At 48.3% G+C, this 19,520-nt stretch overlaps 1 protein-coding gene across 1 annotated transcript in view; it reads left to right on the forward strand.

Moving 5' to 3' along the window:
- Positions 1 to 19,520, forward strand: part of DHX15 (DEAH-box helicase 15) — a 46,339-nt gene that overhangs the window by 2,006 nt on the left and 24,813 nt on the right. Inside the window, exons 2-5 of the mRNA XM_081958968.1 lie at positions 3,638 to 3,980; positions 6,474 to 6,667; positions 8,430 to 8,589; positions 10,603 to 10,821. Coding sequence (XP_081815094.1) covers positions 3,638 to 3,980; positions 6,474 to 6,667; positions 8,430 to 8,589; positions 10,603 to 10,821 — 916 coding nt within the window. The remainder of the gene's footprint in view (positions 1 to 3,637; positions 3,981 to 6,473; positions 6,668 to 8,429; positions 8,590 to 10,602; positions 10,822 to 19,520) is intronic.

Below are 19,520 nucleotides of genomic sequence, written 5' to 3' on the forward strand. Positions count from 1 at the left end.
GGACGCCGTGGGGCCCGTTCCAACCTTACCGGTTGGAACAAGATCCAGAGCCCGCCACCACTCTTGAATGGTCACTAAATGAACTGTTGCAAGTTGAGGACGAGCTGCAAAAAGGGAAGAAGCAACTAGGATGGATAACCAGTCCAGGGATGGTTTAAAGCAGGGGTGTCCAAACTTGGGAACTTTAAGACTTGTGGACTTCAACTCCCAGAATTCTTGGAGTTGAAGTCCACAAGTCTTAAAGTTCCCAAGTTTGGACACCCCTGGTTTAAAGTTACAATTAGGGGATACAATAAGATAACATTAAATTTGGTCACTTTTGAAAATGTCAGGATAGTCCTGTTAAACAAGCTACTGTGTAACATTCAGGCCCATCTAATCACCGGAAATTCAAGTTCCCGAACTTTATTTTGTGTTCCATGGAGTTGTGCTGCAGGGAGTTGTGTGTTTCTTTCAACACATTTCCACTTGCAGAGCTGGTTAAATTTCAGATGCACAAAAAAAGATGAGCTGCCAAGGATCCGCATGAGAAATTTATGGCATCCATGATAACTCGCCTTCTTCCGCTTTTATTCCTTCTTACAATTGCAAAGAAGAGCAGAAAATAATTTTGTAATATTGGTAAATGTCAGCAGGATCTGTTCTGTTATTTCAGGGCCAATTTTCTAACTATTGGAATTCCCCAATCATATTCTTCCTTTTCTTTTTTTAAATGGAGGACAGAAAAGCTGGTGCTTGATTAAAACTTTAGTACTTTCCAAGGATAACGGCATCCTCTGTAGTACAAAACAGCTTTTGTTCTTGTATCAATTGTTATATTTTTAAATTTTAATTGGATTTGATTTTTAATCTTAACATTCTTTATTTAATTTAATTATTTTGCCTTTTGCATTCTTAAAGTTAATTTTTGTTAAGATGGATGCATCTTTTTCCAGTGCTATAAGGCACATTTTTGAAACATATTCATCTGAAAACACAGGTGAGGAAAGTTAACGAATGTGTAGCCTACTATTCCTTGTTTATTCTTTGGATAGTGATTAGTGTAATGTGCAGGTTTAATATGAACCCCGGCCTCATAAAAATATTGCTTGTACTAACACCAGATTTTGGGCAGCTTAGTATTTACTTCTTTCTATGGTCCTTCCTTATGGTATTTTTTTCCTGATATGAATTTCAAAAGCTGCTTGCTTTCAATTCTGTTGTGGCAGTCAATACATATTTTTCGTGGCCATTTAATAATTTTAAAAATCAAGTCACTGAAGCATGAGCCGAACCCCCAATAATGACAAGTACAACCAACATTTTGATTAAGGTAGAATAATCTGGAATTAGAGGGAACAATTGTGGATTGACTTCCCCCGTGGATTAACATTTTTTGTAGGAGAAAAGCTGCCTGCCGCAGAATCAAAAGATGAAGCAACCCATTTTGCTAAGTCTACTAACGGCCCTCAGTTGCGCAGTCAAGAGTGATAGTTGAGGCTGGTGACTAGGCCACTTTGTGTAGCAGTTGGTATCAGGATACTTAAAGACAGGCGTTGTTCTGGGAATCAAATGCTCTCAGCCTCCTGGTCTGCCTGATACAAGAGGTTTAGCATTCAGCGCAATGTTCTGCCCCTTTTAGTTCTTGAGCACCATAAGTGCTAGATATGTTTTTCTATGAAGGTTCTTCGTCATCCAGATCACGGTTGCCCCAAAGGTGCTTTTTCAGGAGGCAACTGGACTTCCTTGTTTTTCTTTGAAGACGTTTCGCTTCTCATCCAAGAATCTTCTTCAGCTCTGTCTGGATGGTGGGGAACGGAAGGTTTGATACTCCTTACAGACAGCTGGTCATTTGAGGCCATCTCCAAGTGTCCTCAAGGACACTCTAAAAAGGATGCAAATGACCAGCTGTCTGCAAGGAATATAAGTCCTATAAAAATCAGAAGATGAACATAAAATTCTTCAATGCTTTATTTATAACCTGTATGAATCCTCCTCCATTAAAATACAAAAGCCAACTTTGAGGGTCTTTTAAAAATAACCGTTCTTCTCATATAGCTTATATGTGTATGGTAGAGCTCACATAATTTAGCATTCTTGCTCCAAAGTATGATTGTTTAAAACTATATATTAATAATAAATCTTTGAATTATTTATTAATATAAATACAGAAAAGGAGGAAGAGACTTAAGCAATCTCCCCCGTTTGAAAATAGGTCACATTTTTTGTCTGTTATAAACAGTGATATTTTCACCATTGGAATTAATGGGAACATCTGTCAAATATGTTGTTCAAGTTTGATATTTTGGACAGATTTATGTTCCTGGGATACTTGGAAAATATCCCATCAATCTTCTCTTGTCAGAGCCAGCAAAAACATTACTTTCTCTATCATTTCCCCTGTTGTTTCATTTTACACAATTCAACCTGGGCTGAAAAAACGCTGAAAGCATTTCTGGTATGAGAAAAGCCACCAAAGGGGAGGGGGGAACCTGCAGTACAGAAATATTTCCCCTGAACAACATCTGTGTAGGATACTTTACGTATGTTTATTGTATGTAATTGCACTTGGCTAGTTCCAGTAATGGTTAAATTTGCAGAGTTTGTGGAGGCTGATACTATCCCTTGGTTTGGTTTGGTTTGGCTTTGTATGTTGAATAATTGTTAGGTGTAAGCAGAGAGTGGTATGTAGCACCTTGTAGCATTCCACCTATTATCCTGCGTCAATCCGTAACTTCACAAATTGGTTAAGAGGGAAATGAATTACTGAAGGTTGGTTGAGATTCTTTCTTTCTCCTTCCTTTAATCCAGCAGTCACCAACTGCTGGTCCGTGAGAACATTTTGGTGGTCTGCAGAAAAAGTATTTGCATTTTTTTATATCGCACTCAATCAGGGGTCCTCAAACTACGGCCCCTGGGAGGGATACGTGCAATGAACACTTGTGTTGCTGTAGAGAGTCTCCCCCTTTGGGGTCTTTTTGTGTGGGTCAGAGGGGGGCAGAAATTCTGACTGGGGGTCTGCTTCGGCCTCCTGGTGGGGGGCTTTGGGCGAAGGCTGGAGGGAAGCACCGCTAGTGTTGAAGAGCCGGAGGGCCTCGTTCCAGTGGGACTGCATCATGGCCTGGAACTGGCTGACCATCTCAGCCCACTGAGCCTCCAGGTGCCGGTACCTGGCCTTGCACTCTCGAAGGTCTTCCCTCTGCTTGGAAAGCCCATGCTCCTAGTCCTCAGTGAGGTGCTTCTGCTGAGCCTCCTCCTCGGCCAGATCCAATTTGAACTGAGCTGTTTTGCCAACTCTTTCTCATGGCAACTGCTTAGCTCCAGCAACGGCTTCCCGTTGGGGCCCTAAAGAGCCCCGGGCGGGCAGGCGAGGAGGGGCTGGGAGGGGAGGGGTGAGTAGAGGCTGGCAAGGCACCCATCGACATGAGTGACATAGTTAGCCACGCCCACACGGTCACATGACCACCTAGCCACGCCCACCCAGCCGGTCATTAGGCAGATCGTATTAGTGGTCCACGGGATTTAAAATTATGAATTTAGTGATCCCTGAGGTCCGAAAGGTGGGTGACCCCCGCTTTAACTCACTGTTTTCTTCTTTGATAGCATGGAGTTTTTGTTCCTTTCAAAACTCTTCCTTTTTCTCCTGAAAACCATTTAGGAAGGATCGGGATCGTGACAGGGATCGGGATGATCGTTCCAAAGACCGGGACAGGGATCGAGACAGAGACCGCGAACGGGAAAGAGATAAGGAGAAGGATATGCGTCCTTCACCCAACTCGGCCCTCCTCGCCGGAGTCGGGCTTCCCCCTTTGAAACCCACCGTATTCCCACAGAGTATCAACCCTTTTACAAACCTGCCACACACACCTCGCTATTACGAAATCTTAAAGAAACGCCTGCAGCTCCCGGTGTGGGAATACAAAGAAAGATTCACCGACATCCTCATCCGAAACCAATCCTTTGTGCTGGTTGGCGAGACTGGCTCCGGTAAAACCACGCAGGTGGGTTTGGCTTCGGCCGTTCCTTCCTTTTGCAAACCTCGCACGCATCTGTACGCCACAGCACACCGCAAAATAAGTTTGGACGTCTCTTGTGAAATTATTCCACCCACTATTAGCAATATTTCAGGGTCCTCAAAGAAACCCACTGTGCGTTGACACATGGCAAGGCTTAGCCTTTTGAGCAAGATCGGTTAAATGAACCTTTTCAGTGGTTTAATGACTAGAAAATGATGCGATGAGCTTTCGCTATCTCTCCCCCCCCCCCCCCATATCCCCTCACCCTCCAACTCTGGCATTTTGTCTGGTTCAGTGAGATTTGAATTGCTTGGTATAAACCTCTGTTAATCTATAAATATCCGCTGTACCGCTTTTCTTGCCAAAGTTAGACTGATCAGGAAGCAAAATTGAGACAAAGTGGGTTTTTTTTTTTTTTGATGCGACTACTAACTGGCTTAAAAAATAAAATAAAACAGAATGCCATTAATCGCTTTCTTAAATCGAATTCCCTGAAAACACTAAATGTTCCCTGTAGATCTGCAGATTGAATTTATTTATTTTTTTGGTATAAAAATGAAAGGATACAGTCCTCCGAGCAGAATTAACGATGCTCTGAAAAATCTACATGCAAGAAATATGGGCGGTCTGGGATTTTCAAAAGCTAGTAAAATACGGTGAATATTGCTCAGGGATAGATTATTATAGGCATGAAATATTGAAGTGCCTTTGCTATTACTACATGTCTGACTGGTACATCCTCATGACATCAGTTTTAGTATCCTCGATCCTCAGGTGTCGGAGGGATTGGTGACGATATGTGCCATGTTTGGACCTTCCCTTAATGACAGAACTTAAATTCTTCTTCTTCCTTCTTCTTCCCCTTCCCCCTCGTCTTCTTTTTCTTCTTCCTCTTCCTCCTCCCCATCCCCCTCCCTCCTTCTCCTTCCCCTCTCTCCTTCCTCCTCCTTCCCTTCCTCCCCCTTTCTTCTTCTTTTTCTCCCTACCGCCCTCCCCCTCCTTCTCCCCCTCCTCTTTCCTTCTCCTTCCTCCTCCTCCTCCCCCCTCCTCCCTCTTTCTTCTTCTTCTCCTCCTCCTCCTCTCCCTTCTCCCTCTTCTCCTCTTTCTCCTTTTTCTTAATTCTCTTCTTCCTCCTCTTCCTCCTCCTCTTCTCCTCCTTCTCCTCCTCCTCCCTTTCCTCCTCCTCTCTTCTTTGCATTATGAAAAAAGAACTTTTGGGAAAATAGACATAGCACAGTGAGTGGTGTGGAGCTCTCACCTCACAATCAGGCTGTGAGTTCAATCCTAGGTAGAGGCAGATATTTCTTTCTCTGGGCACAATGAGGTTATATCTGCTGAACAAAACTCTGCATTGGCGACAGGGAAGGGCAGTTGGCCAGTAAACATTCAGCTCCATTCAGTTGCCCAGACTCCACCCCGCAAGGGATTATGCGGTCATTATAGGAGGGGAAAAAAAGATTATAGCACAGTAACACATCATTCCAAATGACAGTGGATACTTGTATTTCCTTTAAGCCTAAAACAAGTTTGTTTTGTTTAGTGATGGTTCAACGTAACAGTGGCACTGAAAAAAGTGACTTATGACTGTTTTTTACACTTAACGGCCATTGCATCGCCTCCACCGTGGAGTCAAGGGATCAAAATTCACGCGCTTGGCCAGTGACTCGTATTGATTCCCCGGGGTCCCTTTTGCCGCCTTCTGGCAAGCGAAGTTAATGGGGGACCCAGATTCGTTTCGCATCCAAATTTAACGCCTGCAGTGATCCGTTTAACAATGGTAGCAAAAAAAGGGCGTAAAATGGGGCAAAGCTCACTTATGATGTGTCTCACTTAGCAACAGAAATTTTGGCATTCGGTTGTGGTCGTAGGTTGAGGACCACCTGTATTTAAGGCTTTGAATTACATAATTGGGTTATATCATCTATGTACGTCACTGGCAAATGTTGACTGGCCTCTTAATACTGGATTGGTTGAGCTACTCTGTAAGGTGGGGGTTCCCCCCCCCCAAGTTTATTTACAGTGACTTTATGACATTTATTGAGGCTTCCTTTTTAAGGCAATCTGTAGGCTGGTGATGGCGAACCTATGGCATGTGGGGCACCCCAGCCGTCGCCCGAGCTCAGCCCCAATGCGGCTCCGGCCTCCCGCTGGCCGTCTGATTTTTGGGTCTCTGCTGCTCATATGCGGGGGGACGGGTGGGTCGCGCATGCATGGCATGGGGTGGAGGGAGCATGGGGGGGGGTTGCAGCGTGCTCCCCTGCACCCGTTTTTTGGTCCCAGGAGGCTTCAGGGAGTAAATAAAACTGACCTCAGTTAACGTTTTCTCATAGGTCTTTCTGTAGCACAGCCTTTTGTTCTTTTGTTCTACCGTTGTTTGATTGGAGCAGATCTGTTTGCCTTCACTTCAAATCCAGCTGTAACATCTTCCAAGGTCTCTTTAATAACTAAGACTCTTCTCTCCCCCCCCCCCCCATTTAGATCCCTCAGTGGTGCGTTGACTACATGCGGTCGCTGCCAGGCCCAAAGAGAGGCGTGGCTTGTACACAGCCCAGGAGAGTCGCTGCGATGAGTGTGGCCCAGCGAGTTGCAGACGAAATGGATGTGATGTTGGGTCAAGAGGTCGGTTATTCGATTCGGTTTGAAGACTGCAGCAGCGCCAAAACGATTTTGAAGTAAGTACATACTTTGATGTCTTTGAGTGGTGCGGTGAGCCAGAGGTGGAGCTCTTACAGCCTCACAATCAGGAGGCTGTGAGTTCGATCCTAGGTAGAGGCAGATATTTCTCTCTCTGGCCACAATGAGAATATATCTGCCGAATAAAACTCCGCAATGGCGACAGGGAAGGGCATCTGGCCAGTAAACACGCTGCTAGCTCCATTCAGTTGCCCAAGGGATTACAGGGTGATTAAAAGAAGATGATGTTGATATACCTTGATGTGTTTCTCCCAATCAAGTCCTCAATTTATCTCAAGATTGGTCATTATTATTTCCTTGGGCCCTAGTGCTGCATCTCTCTCTCAGTTATACTAAAGGTAAAGGTTCCCCTGTACATATACGCTAGTCATTCCCGACTCTAGGGGGCGGTGCTCACTTCTGTTTCAAAGCCAAAGAGCCAGCGCTGTCCGAAGACGTCTCCATGGTCATGTGGCCGGCATGACTCAACCCCGAAGGCGCACGGAAGGCTGTTCCCTTCCCACCAAAAGTGGTTCCTATTTTTCTACTTGCATTTTTTACCTGCTTTCAAACTGCTAGGTTGGCAGAAGCTGGGGCAAGTCAGGGATTTGAACCGCCGAACTGCCAACTTTCTGATCAACAAGCTGAACGTCTTAGCCACTGAGCCACCGCATCCCATCAGTTATGCTAGGCGATATTATATGAATAAAACCAGCCAGTCTTTCCCAAGCAGGACAGGAATCTCGTCATTTCAGGAAGATACCAGTACATAGTTCTTACAGCATCGGCAAGAATTAGGGCCAATTATATTCATGTCTAATCATCATGCCCAGAACAATTCAATCGTCCCCGTCCAGCTGTGCATATATGCACGACCCCTTCCCCAGCCCCCAGAGGCTTTCCTGAAGCCCAGGGAGGGTGAAAACCAGCCCCCACGGCCCAACCAGAAGGGCGGAAAATCAGCTGGCATGCCAGGAAATGTGGCTCCGTGTGCCACCTGTGGCATGCGGGTCATAGGTTCCCCATCATGGTTATAGGACATCATCTCCAAACCCCCACTCAAGCAGGAGACCCTACACCATTTCTGACAGAGGTTAGTCCAGTCTCTTCTTGAAAGGCTCCAGGGATGAAGCTCCCACCATCTTCTGAAGGCAACTTTTGTTCCATGGGTTGATTGTTCTCACTGTTGGAAAATTTCTCATTTCTAGGTTGAATCTCTCCTTGGTCAGTTTCCATCCATTGTTCCTTCAGGGGCTTTGGAAAATAGCTTGACCCTCTTCCTCCTCTCTGTGGCAGCCCCTCAAATATTGGAAGATGCTTTCCTGTCTCCCCTGGTCCTTCTCTTCCCTAGACTAGCCAGGCCCAGTTCCTGCAACCGTTCATCGTGTGTTTTAGCCTCCAGTCCCCTCATCATCCTGGTTGCTCTTCTCTGCACTCTTTCTAGGGTCTCCACATCTCTTTTTATAATGTGGTGACCAAAACTGGGTGCAGTACTCTAGGTGTGGCCTTACTAAGGCTTTATAGAGTGGTATTAGTTACTCCCTTGATTTGGAATGCATCCCTTTGTTATTGTATGTATGTATGTATGTATGTATGTATGTATGTATGTATGTAAGTATGTGTATATGTGTATATGTGTGTGTGTGTGTATATATATATATATATGTGTGTGTTGTATTTGTGCTGATTTATATATATATAAAATGAAAAAAAAAAAAAACAGAGAAGCTCTGGAATTCATCTACTGGTTTCCCACTCAAGGTACATGACCGATGGTATGTTGCTGCGTGAAGCGATGAACGACCCTCTGCTCGAACGTTACGGGGTAATCATTCTTGACGAGGCCCACGAAAGAACGCTGGCTACAGATATTTTGATGGGAGTGCTGAAGGAGGTGGTGAGGCAGAGATCGGATTTAAAGGTCAGTGGAATATATCAAGCCGGAGTGTGTGTGTGTGTGTGCTGTTTGATGCAGAAGAAGGAGAAAAAATGTGTTTTGCTTCAAGTCTGAAACAAACTAACAGGTTGGCTGAGATCCCTTAGAACGGGGGTCTCCAACCTTTCTGACCTCAGGGACCACTAAATTCATAATTTTAAATCCTGCGGACCACTAATAAGATCTGCCTAATGACTGGCTGGCTGGGGGGTGGCTAAGTGGTCATGTGACTGGGTAGGCGTGGCCAACTTGATATCATTCACATCGAGGGGCGGCCTATACTCACCCCTCCCTTTTCAGTCACTCCTCGCTTGCCTGTCCGGGCTCCTTAGGGCCCCAACAGGAAGCAGTGGCTGAAGCTAAGCAGCCACCATGAGAAAGAGTTGGCAAAACAGCTCAGTTCAAATTGGATCTGACCGAGAAGGAGGCTCAGCAGAGGCACCTCACTGAGGACTAGGAGCATGGGCTTTTCAAGCAGAGGGAAGACCTGCGGGAGTGCAAGGCCAGGTACCGGCGCCTGGAGGCTCAGTGGGCTGAGATGGTCAGCCAGTTCCAGGCCATGATGCAGTCCCACTGGAACGAGGCCCTCCAGATCTTCACCACCAGCAGCGCTTCCCTCCAGCCTTCGCCCAAAGCCCCCCACCAGGAGGCTGAAGCAGACCCCAAGTCAGAATTTCTGGCCCCCTCCAGCCCACACAAAAAGTCCCCGAAGGGGGAGACTCTCTGCAGCAGTGCACGAGCGTTCATTGCACGCCTCTGTCCCAGGGGCCGTAGTTTGAGGACCCCGGATTTAGTGCTATATAAAAAAATGCAAATAATATTGCTTCAGACCACTGGTGGACCAGCACTTGGTGACTGCTGCCTTAGATTACGCCTGGATGATTCTGACTCCCAAAGTCATTTAACAGAATTATCAGAGTTGGAAGGGGCCTTGCTTCTCTCCTTGATTAAAAGTCTATAGATATTCCCACTTGTCCAAGTCCTGGTTATCCCAAAGGTGCTCACAGTTCGTGACCTTATCAGCTGACCTCCAAAAAGAAGAGTCCGTCAGAAAAGCCGGATTTGCTGAATAACTGTGGGATTCGCTTAACGGCGAGGGCAAAAATGGCCATAAAAACGATGGCTCATTTAACAACAACTTCTGCTAATGACTGAAATTCTGGTCCTAGTTGGCAGCTGCCTGTCAAATACCAGCAGAAACAGGTTTCGTTTTTTAAATGTACCATATTGTTCAGAATATAAGACAGACCTTAGTTTTTAGGGAGGAAAATAGGAAAAATAAATTCTGCCTAACCAGGTATCCATCTGGCTACCGTCCTTAGCCTGGTCAGCTTCAGCACATTGGTTCACTGGTTGTGAGCGAGCATCCTCGTTGGGGATGAAAAGCAGCTTCTGAAGCACAGCTGAACATCACAGGGAGGTCCAGTTAATAAAGCAGGCGAAGCGCGGAGGCAGTAAGGTGAGGCAGCAGCTGTTCCGGGTTGCCATTTTGGCCTCCGCATCTCGTATTTTCAGCCTCCGAACACTCCGTTTGAGACCCGTTCAAGGCTGTGCGGATCGCCAAAGCACATCACTGCTGCCCACCACCCAAAAACATGATGCACAGAGGCCAAAAACGGGGTGTGTGGAGGTCTAAAAGGCGCTGCGCAGTGGCCGAAAATGCGATGCGCGGAGGCGGCAATCGGCGGCAATGAGCTCTGGCGATCCCAGCAGCCTTCAATGGGTCTCAAACGGAGTGTTTGGAGGCTGAAAACACGAGGCGCCGAGGCCCAAAACGCAAGCCAATTGTGGCAATCTCTGCAGCCAGAAAGAGGATGCGCGGAGGCTGGCGGGTGGGCGGGGCTACATTTGGAGTATAAGACGCACCCAAATTTTCATCCTCTGGGGCGGGGGGAGTGCATCTTATACTCCGAAAAATATGGTACTTTTGAAATTTAAGACTTGGTTCCAACAAGGTCCAACTTTTCATTCTTCCTGTCTTTTTCGGGTTTTTTTTAGGTGATCGTTATGAGCGCTACTCTAGATGCTGGCAAGTTTCAGATCTATTTTGATAACTGTCCTCTCCTCACGATTCCTGGTCGTACACATCCGGTGGAGATCTTTTATACTCCGGAGCCAGAAAGGGATTACCTCGAAGCAGCCATTCGGACAGTAATACAGATCCATATGTGTGAGGAAGAGGAAGGAGACCTTCTTCTTTTTCTTACCGGACAAGAGGTATTTTACATGTTGTGTGTCTCAGATTTTCCTCTGTGGTATGGTTTTGCATTTGCTACGTTGGGTTTGAATCTGTGGTTTAAAATATCTTAATATTTATGGAGAGTGGCTCAGTGGCTAAGATGCTGAGCTTGTCGATCAGAAAGGTCGACAGTTCGAATCCCTAGTGCCGCATAACAGAGTGAGCTCCCGTGACTTGTCCCAGCTTCTGCCAACCGAGCAGTTCGAAAGCACGTAAAAAATGCAAGTAGAAAAATAGGAACCACCTTTGGTGGGAAGGGAACAGCGTTCCGTGCGCCTTCGGCATTGAGGCATGCCGGCCACATGACCACGGAGACGTCTTCGGACAACGCTGGCTCTTCGGCTTTGAAACGGAGATGAGCACCGCCCCCTAGAGTCAGGAACGACTAGCACATATGTGCGAGGGGAACCTTTACCTTTTACCTAATGTTTATGAAATCCATATACTTCCGACTTGCAATGATAGTACATTGGTATTTGATAATCTGCTAATTAAAATGGAAAGCTTATATATTATGACTTTTCCCACGTAACAAAATCTGGTTGTACACTATCAAAGTTTTAAGGTTTAATTGCCCTACTGGTTACTTTATGAATTTGAACCAGGGAGTTTTTCATGAAAACCATTAAAATACTTAGTATTTTAGCTATACAACTAGCAATAAAATAAATATTCTATGGCAGCACTACAGAGAAATCCAAGGACCCCTTGAAGAATCCATTCTTTTGCAAAACGATGCCTAGAGAATAAGCCGGGCATCCATTCTGTGCCCTCTCCTTTGATAGGAATAATAAGAGAAATGGAAGTACAGGTAGTCCTCAACTTACAACGGCTCACTTAGTTCAAAGTCACAACGGCACTTTAAAAAGTGACTTATGACTGTTTTTGACACTTCACGTCCATTGCAACAATCCCAGAATCCAATAGACAGTCAGGACTGCAGAAAAGAATCAATTGTAACCAACCTGTCCTCCATTGAGGGCCTGGACACTGCACGAGTCAAAGAGAGGGCTGAGAAAATAGCTACAGACCCCTCACATCCTGGACATAGTTTCAACTTCTGCGCTTAGGATGCTACTATAGGGCATTGCCGGCTAAAACAACTAGACAGTTTTTTCTCCCTGTGCCATCCCTCTGTGAACATTTAATTACCATAGCGCTGTCTCATTTCTCATTATTTCCCTCCTCATCTTTTATTGGTTTCTTACAATTTATCTGTTGTTGTTTGCAACTTACGATAAATGATTGTAACTATGATTTATGACCTATCACTTTGCCGTTTGTATATACACTGAGCTGCTGCACTGGAGACAAACTCCTTATGTGTCCTATCACACTCGGCCAGTAAAGAATTCTGTTCTATTAACTGTTATTATTAAAACCTCTGCCATCAAAGATAGAGGAGAGGAGAAGAGAAGAATAGAGAATAGAATAGAAAATAGAATAGGAATAGAATAGAAAATAGAATAGGAATAGAATAACAGAGTTGGAAGGGACTTCTAGTCCAACCCCCTGCTCAAGCAGGAAACCTTATACCATTTCAGACAAACGCTTGTCCAATCTCTTCTTAAAAATCTCCAGTGTTGGAGCATTCACAACTTCTGGAGGCAGAAGTTGAAGAAGATAGCAATGGCCACTGTTGAGGTGGGGTTATAAGGAGGCTGGGATTTTGGAGGAAGAAATTATCTGTATGCCTTAAATACAATTTTGTAGGAAACAGTGAAAAGGCTTTGGGTTTTTTTAGGCTGTGTGTGCGAGGCTTCCGAATGGCCCTGGCTGGTATGAATGAGAATTATGACTTGAAGAGGCTTTTGACTGGATAAAGTAGTTCTCTTTGGTAATAATAATAATCTCTGCAGCATAGGAATTTGGATTTAATTTTCATTTGTCGAAGATTAGACCCATCCTTGAGTTCTGAAGCAAGGCTTGGTGCCTGTTCTATGTGCTTCAGTCCTGGGTGATCGACAGTGATAAAATTTGCTGGTTTAAAAACATATCCTGGGATTAGGTTATATCTTTAAATACAGAAAATGAATGCTTCTTGTGTTAAAACCCCAAAAGCTGCATGAAGGGCTGCTCTTGGTTTGTCAACAAAATATTCTTCCGTTGTCATAGTGATGGATTAGTTTATTAAAAACAGCCCTCTTCTGTTATTTTGAGTGATTTCTAAAACCCTGCTGTTGAGAAATCTTATTTCACGTTTTTACAAAATCGTCTATTGCAAAATGGTGGGTTTGATGCAAGGAGGGGAAGGGTTTTTATTTTTTATTTTTTCAGTTTTCAAGGGTTGCCTCCAGAAGTGCTGGGGGCTTCATCACTGGAGGTTTTCAAAAAGAGATTGGGGAGCAATTTGTTCGGAATGGTATAGGGCAGGGGTGTCCAAACTCGGGAACTTTAAGAGTTGTGGACTTCAACTCTCAGAATTCCCCAGCCAGCATAGCTGGCCGGGGAATTCTGGAAGTTTGAAGTCCACAACTCTTAAAGTTCCCAAGTTTGGACACCCCTGTTATAGGGTCACCAGCTTGAACGGGGTTGGACTAGAAGACCTCCTAGGCCCCTTTCTTCTCCATTCGCCTATGATTCTGTAAGGCTCTGCTGCTTGAGCAGGGAATTGGACTAGATGACCTCCCAGGTCCCTTCCTGCCCTAGTATTCTCTGATTCCGATTCCTTTTTTTCCTCCAGTTTTCTAAAGTTGGAGTGTTTGGTCTGTTGCCAGCTGTGAGCAGAACGCACGAGACCGGATGTGGGCATGCTTGGAGGGCATGGAACACCTTGAGGCTAGGCTGACCTAAGAGCACCTGTACAATTTCAAATATATGCTTGTAGGTTTGCGGGTGTTGCTTTCCGCCGCTGGCACACCGGGTGGAAAGTACAACGCCAGACAGAGCGAGGAAAATAGAGGCAAGCAAAATAGCTGCCTTCCATTCTCCGGAGGGAACGGAGCCTTCAGGTGACTTCAGGTGTTCCCAGAGGAAACACATCTCTCAAGTCCATCAGGGTTGCTAAGCAGCTGGAAGAGCCAAGTGACTCTGCTCGAGTTGCTTTGGCGGCTAGTGTGAAGTTACAACTCGGTGTTTCATCAGCAGTTTTCCTCTCTCCCTCCACTCCTTCCTCCCTTCCTCCCTTCTCTCTTTCCTCCCTTCCTTCCTCCCCTCTTTCCTCGCTCCCTCCGTATTGTCGTAACTTTCAAGACAATTCTGTATAGGGAATGCTTCATAGTCCTTCCCTCTGACTCCTTACCTTTATTTCTGTCTAATATAGATCTTTTCTTCTGCCATTCGGCTAATTCATCCATTGAATGAGGATTATTTGGAAATAGTACAAGAACTCTTGTTAATAGGGAAAACTTGTCATAATTGTTTCTTGGGTTCCTTAAGAGGACTTTAAGTGGCAAATGTTTTGAGAGTCAGATTACTGGGAGCGCTTCACTTGGGAAGAGGCATCGAGTTTTCCTGTGAAACTCCAAAGGGGGGGGCTGTGTGTCCTCTTGATTTAGAGAGGGAGGGGCCTTCTTTTTGGAGCCACTCTGTGTATACTGTGAAGGTGCATGTTCTCATTAGATACAATAAAAGCAAATTCCCCCTCTAATTGCATTAGTGGTACGTGACATTAAAGCTTAATTGGCTTATTTAAAACATTGTGCACATTAATTTCCTTCAGATTGTGAAAGAGGAAAAGGTCACGAGTGCAGTTTAATATTCCTGGGTGAGAGATTTCAATTTTAGTACAATTTGTAGAGAATTAATTAGGGAATATGACGAAAAGAAAAAAGGGCATTGAATACAAATAAGGCGGTTACCTTCTCCATAGTGAGGGGAGGAGTATCCAGGATGGGGGTTGACCTTGTTCTCTCGTTGATTGGACTGAGTCAGATAAGCTCTTTGGGACACGCCCTGGTCACCAGGCACTGCCCAGTTATCGACTCAGTCCCTCAACTGGATGGTTTGCCATTCTGGATCTCCTGAAAACTTGGAAAAATACTCTGAAATACGGAATTTGCCTCCCTGCAGCAACGTTCACAGCCTCCTCCGGACTGGACTAACTCCCTGGTGGGCTGAAAGGATTGCCACAAGCCCTCAGGGGCGGCACGCTGCCCAGGCCACTGAGTGAGACCAAGTTCACTCAGTGAGGACTTCTGCCGGGCAAGCAAGAAAACTAAAGGCACGAGCCTTACCAAGGCAAGCCTTGCCGCGGAGGCTATACCGGCACTGGAGCGCTCTGCTGCTCCCCTCAGGGGTCGAGTGGTGAACCGCTGCTTCTCCAAGCGCCGCGGAGCGCCCGCGACGCTTCCACGTGGTCCGACTCAATGGAGAGGCCAGGAGCGAGAGCCCAGCCGCAGCGGCAGAAGTCAAGGAAAACCGACGGCAAGGGTGCAGGGCAGCTCCTTGGAGCACAAGCCGCTTGGGAAACCCTTTTTAAAGGCACCACTCTTTGTTTTTGGCGCACGGCACCATTTTGAAGCCGGGAGGAACCATGTGACCCAAGATGGCGGCACCCAGCAGCTCCGAGGAAGTTGGCAGGACCTGGGTAGCCACATCTACGGCCAGCAGTCCTACTGGAGGGTCAGAGGAGCAACCATCCAGGTCAGTAGCCACCCCAGAGGCTGCCCAGAAGGGGGAGGCGCAAAGGCTAAGGCCAAGAGGAAGCACATTTCCCCCAGGGCAGAGTTAGAGGCAGAGGATGGCCCCAAGCCTTCCAAACCCTCTTCAAAGTTTGAAAAGCGAAGGCCTTGGAGCGGATCTGCAAAAAGGCAGGCAGCCAAAAGATTACCCCAGTCGCGGGAACAGAGGGGAAGGCTCCAGGGATTTCCTCACCCAGCGGGGCCACAGAGGAGGACCCAGCTTTGCAAGTAAGGATCCCTATTGACACCTCAGGCCTTTGGGGCTCTGCTCAGGGGTGGCAATCCCACCCACCCACCCACCGCATCATTGGGGACAGCCCCGCCCACGCGACTACCACCTCTGGAGTTTCCCCGTGCACAGGTGGGCCTGGGCACCAGCCAGCAACTTTCAGGACATGATGATGCGTGCCTTCCAGCATTGCATGGCAGCAGCATTCCAACAGCCACAGATGCAGCCACAGGTGGCATCCCCTCCTAGGGTCCCAGAAGGCCTGGAAACCCAAGGGGAGGACCCCCCAGTTCCCCGGCCTCATCCCAGGAGGACAGTGACCTGGAATGCGAGGAGGGTGAGATTAGAGAGGACAAACTGTCTGAAGGCGAAGGCATGCCTCCTCCTAAGCCGACCTTTTCCGGGTTATTCCAGCCCTCCTTGTACAAGTCACTTCTCTTCAAGGCCAAGACAGCCGCCAAGCTCGGCAACAGATCAGAAGAAGCACCGCCTCAACGCCAGGGCTTCTCAGCAGAGACCATCTTCGATGAGCAGGCCATCGAGGCCAACACGGTGCCAACCCCCAGGGCCTTCCTTGACCTGGTCAAGCGTCAATGGGCATCTCCCACAGCGGGACCCATGCCCACATCCACGGACAAGGCTTTCTTCAACGTGGATCAGGACACGGCTCAGGTGCTGTCGCAACCCACCATCGATGCACCTGTCACGGCTCTGCATATGCCTACCAACATGCCCGGGGAACCAGAGGATGCTCTGAAACTGGAGGACAAGAAGGCGGACCTCACCCTGCAAAGGGGTCATCAAGCGGCCGCTTGGGCGGTGAAAGCAGCCACCACCGCCTCCTCCTTCAATCGGTCGTCTCTGCTGTGGCTACAGGAGCTGCAGCAACGAATCCCCATAACTGATGTCAGATCGTACCAGGACATCAACAAACTGGTGGCAGCCATCCAATTTTCATCGGACGCCACCTTGGCCGCAGCCAAGTTTGCTTCCAGGGCGATCGCCTCGTCCATAGCATCTCGTAGGCTGCTGTGGCTGCGACAGTGGCAGGCGGACGTACGCCACAAGTGGCGCCTGGCATCGGCCCCCTTCACGGGGGACTCCCTGTTTGGAACGGCTCTTGATCCCTACCTGGTTGAGAACAAGGACAAGCGGAAGGTGCTTCCCACCACTCTGAAGAAGGGCAACCTCAGGACGGCTCCATACCCCAGACGTTCCTATTCCCGGGGACAAGACTTCGGGTCCTCCTTCCAGGGTCAGGATTCCTTCAGGGGGTCAGATGTGGGGTACTCAGGTTCCATGCAGTACCAGGGAGGATTCTCTGCCATGCAGAGATACCCGGATAGACAGCAGAGAGGCAGGCAGCAGAAGCGGCCCTTTTGAGGGGGGCGGAGGAGACGGCGGGGAGGCGCCCCTTCCGCAAACACTAGATCTAGACCTAGCTCACTCCCCCATTGGGGGGCACTTGGTGTACTTCGCCGACCGCTGGGACCTATCCTCCGATAAGTGGGTACAGAGCACCATCAGGTATGGCCTTTCACTCGAGTTCCTCTCCAGCCCCCCAAGCTTCTTCCGGATCTGCCCGGTCTCAAATAACTTGACCTGGAGGTTGCTGATGCAGGAGGCCATCCAGCACCTTTTGGACATCAGGGCTATCCAACCAGTGCCTCTAGAACAGCTGGGTCAGGGGTATTACTCTATTCTCTTTGTCATTCCCAAGGCCTCGGGGGGCTGGAGAGCGATTCTTGACTTGAAACGCCTGAACCGTTTCATTCGCTATCGGAGGTTTAAGATGCACTCACGGCATTCCATCTTGGAGGGGGTTAGGCAGGGAGATTTCCTCACCTCCATAGACCTCACAGAGGCCTGCCTGCACATACCCATTGCTCAGGAACACCGCAAATATCTCAGGTTCTTCTACCTAGGGCACCACTTCCAGTACCGGGCCTTGCCTTTGGGGTTGTCTTCCGCCCCCCGAGTTTTCACCAAGGTAATGGCTGCTCTGGCAGCGTACCTGAGGCAGTTACCGGTTCGAATTCAGGTAGCCAGGGAGCGTAGGGTGTCCTTAGCCACTCTGACCAAACTGCTGGGCACCATGCTCTCTGCCATTGGCATCATCCCTTGGGCTCGCCTCCACACCAGAGACCTCCAATGGTTCCTTTTGCCTTTCCAGTGAAGGTGCATGAGCTGCTCCCAGACCAAAGTACTTCTCCCAGCAGAAGTCTCCCGCTCACTGATTTGGTGGATGTCCCCGGCGATAACCAAGGGCGAAGTCTTCAGGACCCCAGACCGGGTGACGGTAACAACAGCCTGCTCGGGTGGGGCGCTCATCTGCAGGCTCAGATGGCGCAAAGACAATGGAGCCAGGCAGAATTGACTCACAACATAAACTCGTTGGAGCCCAGGGCGGTCCGCCTGGCCCTGTTACAATTTCGCCATTCCCCTCAACGCCCAACTCCCAGGGTTCTTCTCCAGGTACCAGACACGGGGGGCGGAGGGGGTGGACACTCTCTGATGCCCATGGCCCCAGGGACTCCTCTATGCTTATCCACCTTTGCCCCTGATTCCCAAGGTCATACAAAAAATCCTTCGGGAAGGGGTGGAGGTGGTGCTGATTGCCCCACACTGGATCCGGAGGCTGTGGTTTGCAGATCTCCAGTCACTTTCAGTGGAGAGGCCCTGGAGGATTCCCCAGGAGAGGATCTCCCTCAGCCAGGGGTCGCTGGAGCATCCGGACCCGCAGTGGCTCCAGTTGACCGTTTGGTGCTTGAGCGGAGCATCCTGAGGGAAGACCTCTTCTCCCCCAGAGTTATACAGACCACCCAGGCTGCTCGCAGACCCTCCACAGAGCGCATTTATGGTGCTACATGGCGTGCCTTCTCTACATAGTGGCCACTGTTCCACAAGTTCTGGACTTTCTCCAGGCGGGCCTGGACAGAGGGTTAGCTCCCAACACAATTAGGAGACAGGTCTCGGCTATCTCATCGGTTCTTCTGTGCGGCAGGAACCAGACCTTGACTCACCATCCCATGGTCAGGCGATTCCTCAAGGGGGCGTCCAACCTCAAACCACCCACGGTACATAGGTACCCTTCCTGGGACTTGCACAAGGTATTGGACGCCCTGGCAGACGCTCCGTTCAAACCATTACGAACGGTTTCTCTTACGTTTTTGACTCTTAAGGTGGCCTTCCTGGTGGCCATCACCTCCGCCACGCGGATATCCGAGCTGCAAGCGCTGTCCACCAGGGAGGATCTCTGCGTGTTCCACCGGGTCAGAGTGGTGCTACGGTTGGATCCCTCCTTCATCCCCAAGGTGTGCTCCTGCTTCCATCGAGCATAGGAACGGATCTTGCCCAATTTCTGTCCAGACCCTTCTCACCCGTTAGAGAGGAAGTGGCACACTCTGGACATAATGAGGGCTCTGGGGATTTACCTCAGAAGAACCCGGCCGAACAAGAAATCCGAAGCCCTGTTTGCCTCCTTCCAGCCGGGGTCTCTGGGAAACAAGGTGACTTCCACCACCATAGGCAGGGGTTGCGAACCTGTATTGCTACTGCCTACCAAACACAGGGCCTGCAGACACCGAGCCCTATTACGGCACACTCCACGCGAAGCGCGGCCACTTCAACGGCCTCATTGACTGAGATCTGTAGGGCAGCCATGTGGGCTTCCCCCTCGCCATCCGCGAGGAACTACAAGTTGGACTCCTTTGCCTGGGCAGAAGCCTCATTCGGCTGCAGGGTGTTACGGGCTGTTCACAGGGAGACCAGGAGCATAAAGTTGGCCATGTTCTCTCTTCATGTGTGACCCCCCCTAGGGATGTGT

Source organism: Natrix helvetica (genome assembly GCF_964273705.1).
Source record: "Natrix helvetica genome assembly, chromosome: 7".
Classification (NCBI taxonomy): domain Eukaryota; kingdom Metazoa; phylum Chordata; class Lepidosauria; order Squamata; family Natricidae; genus Natrix; species Natrix helvetica.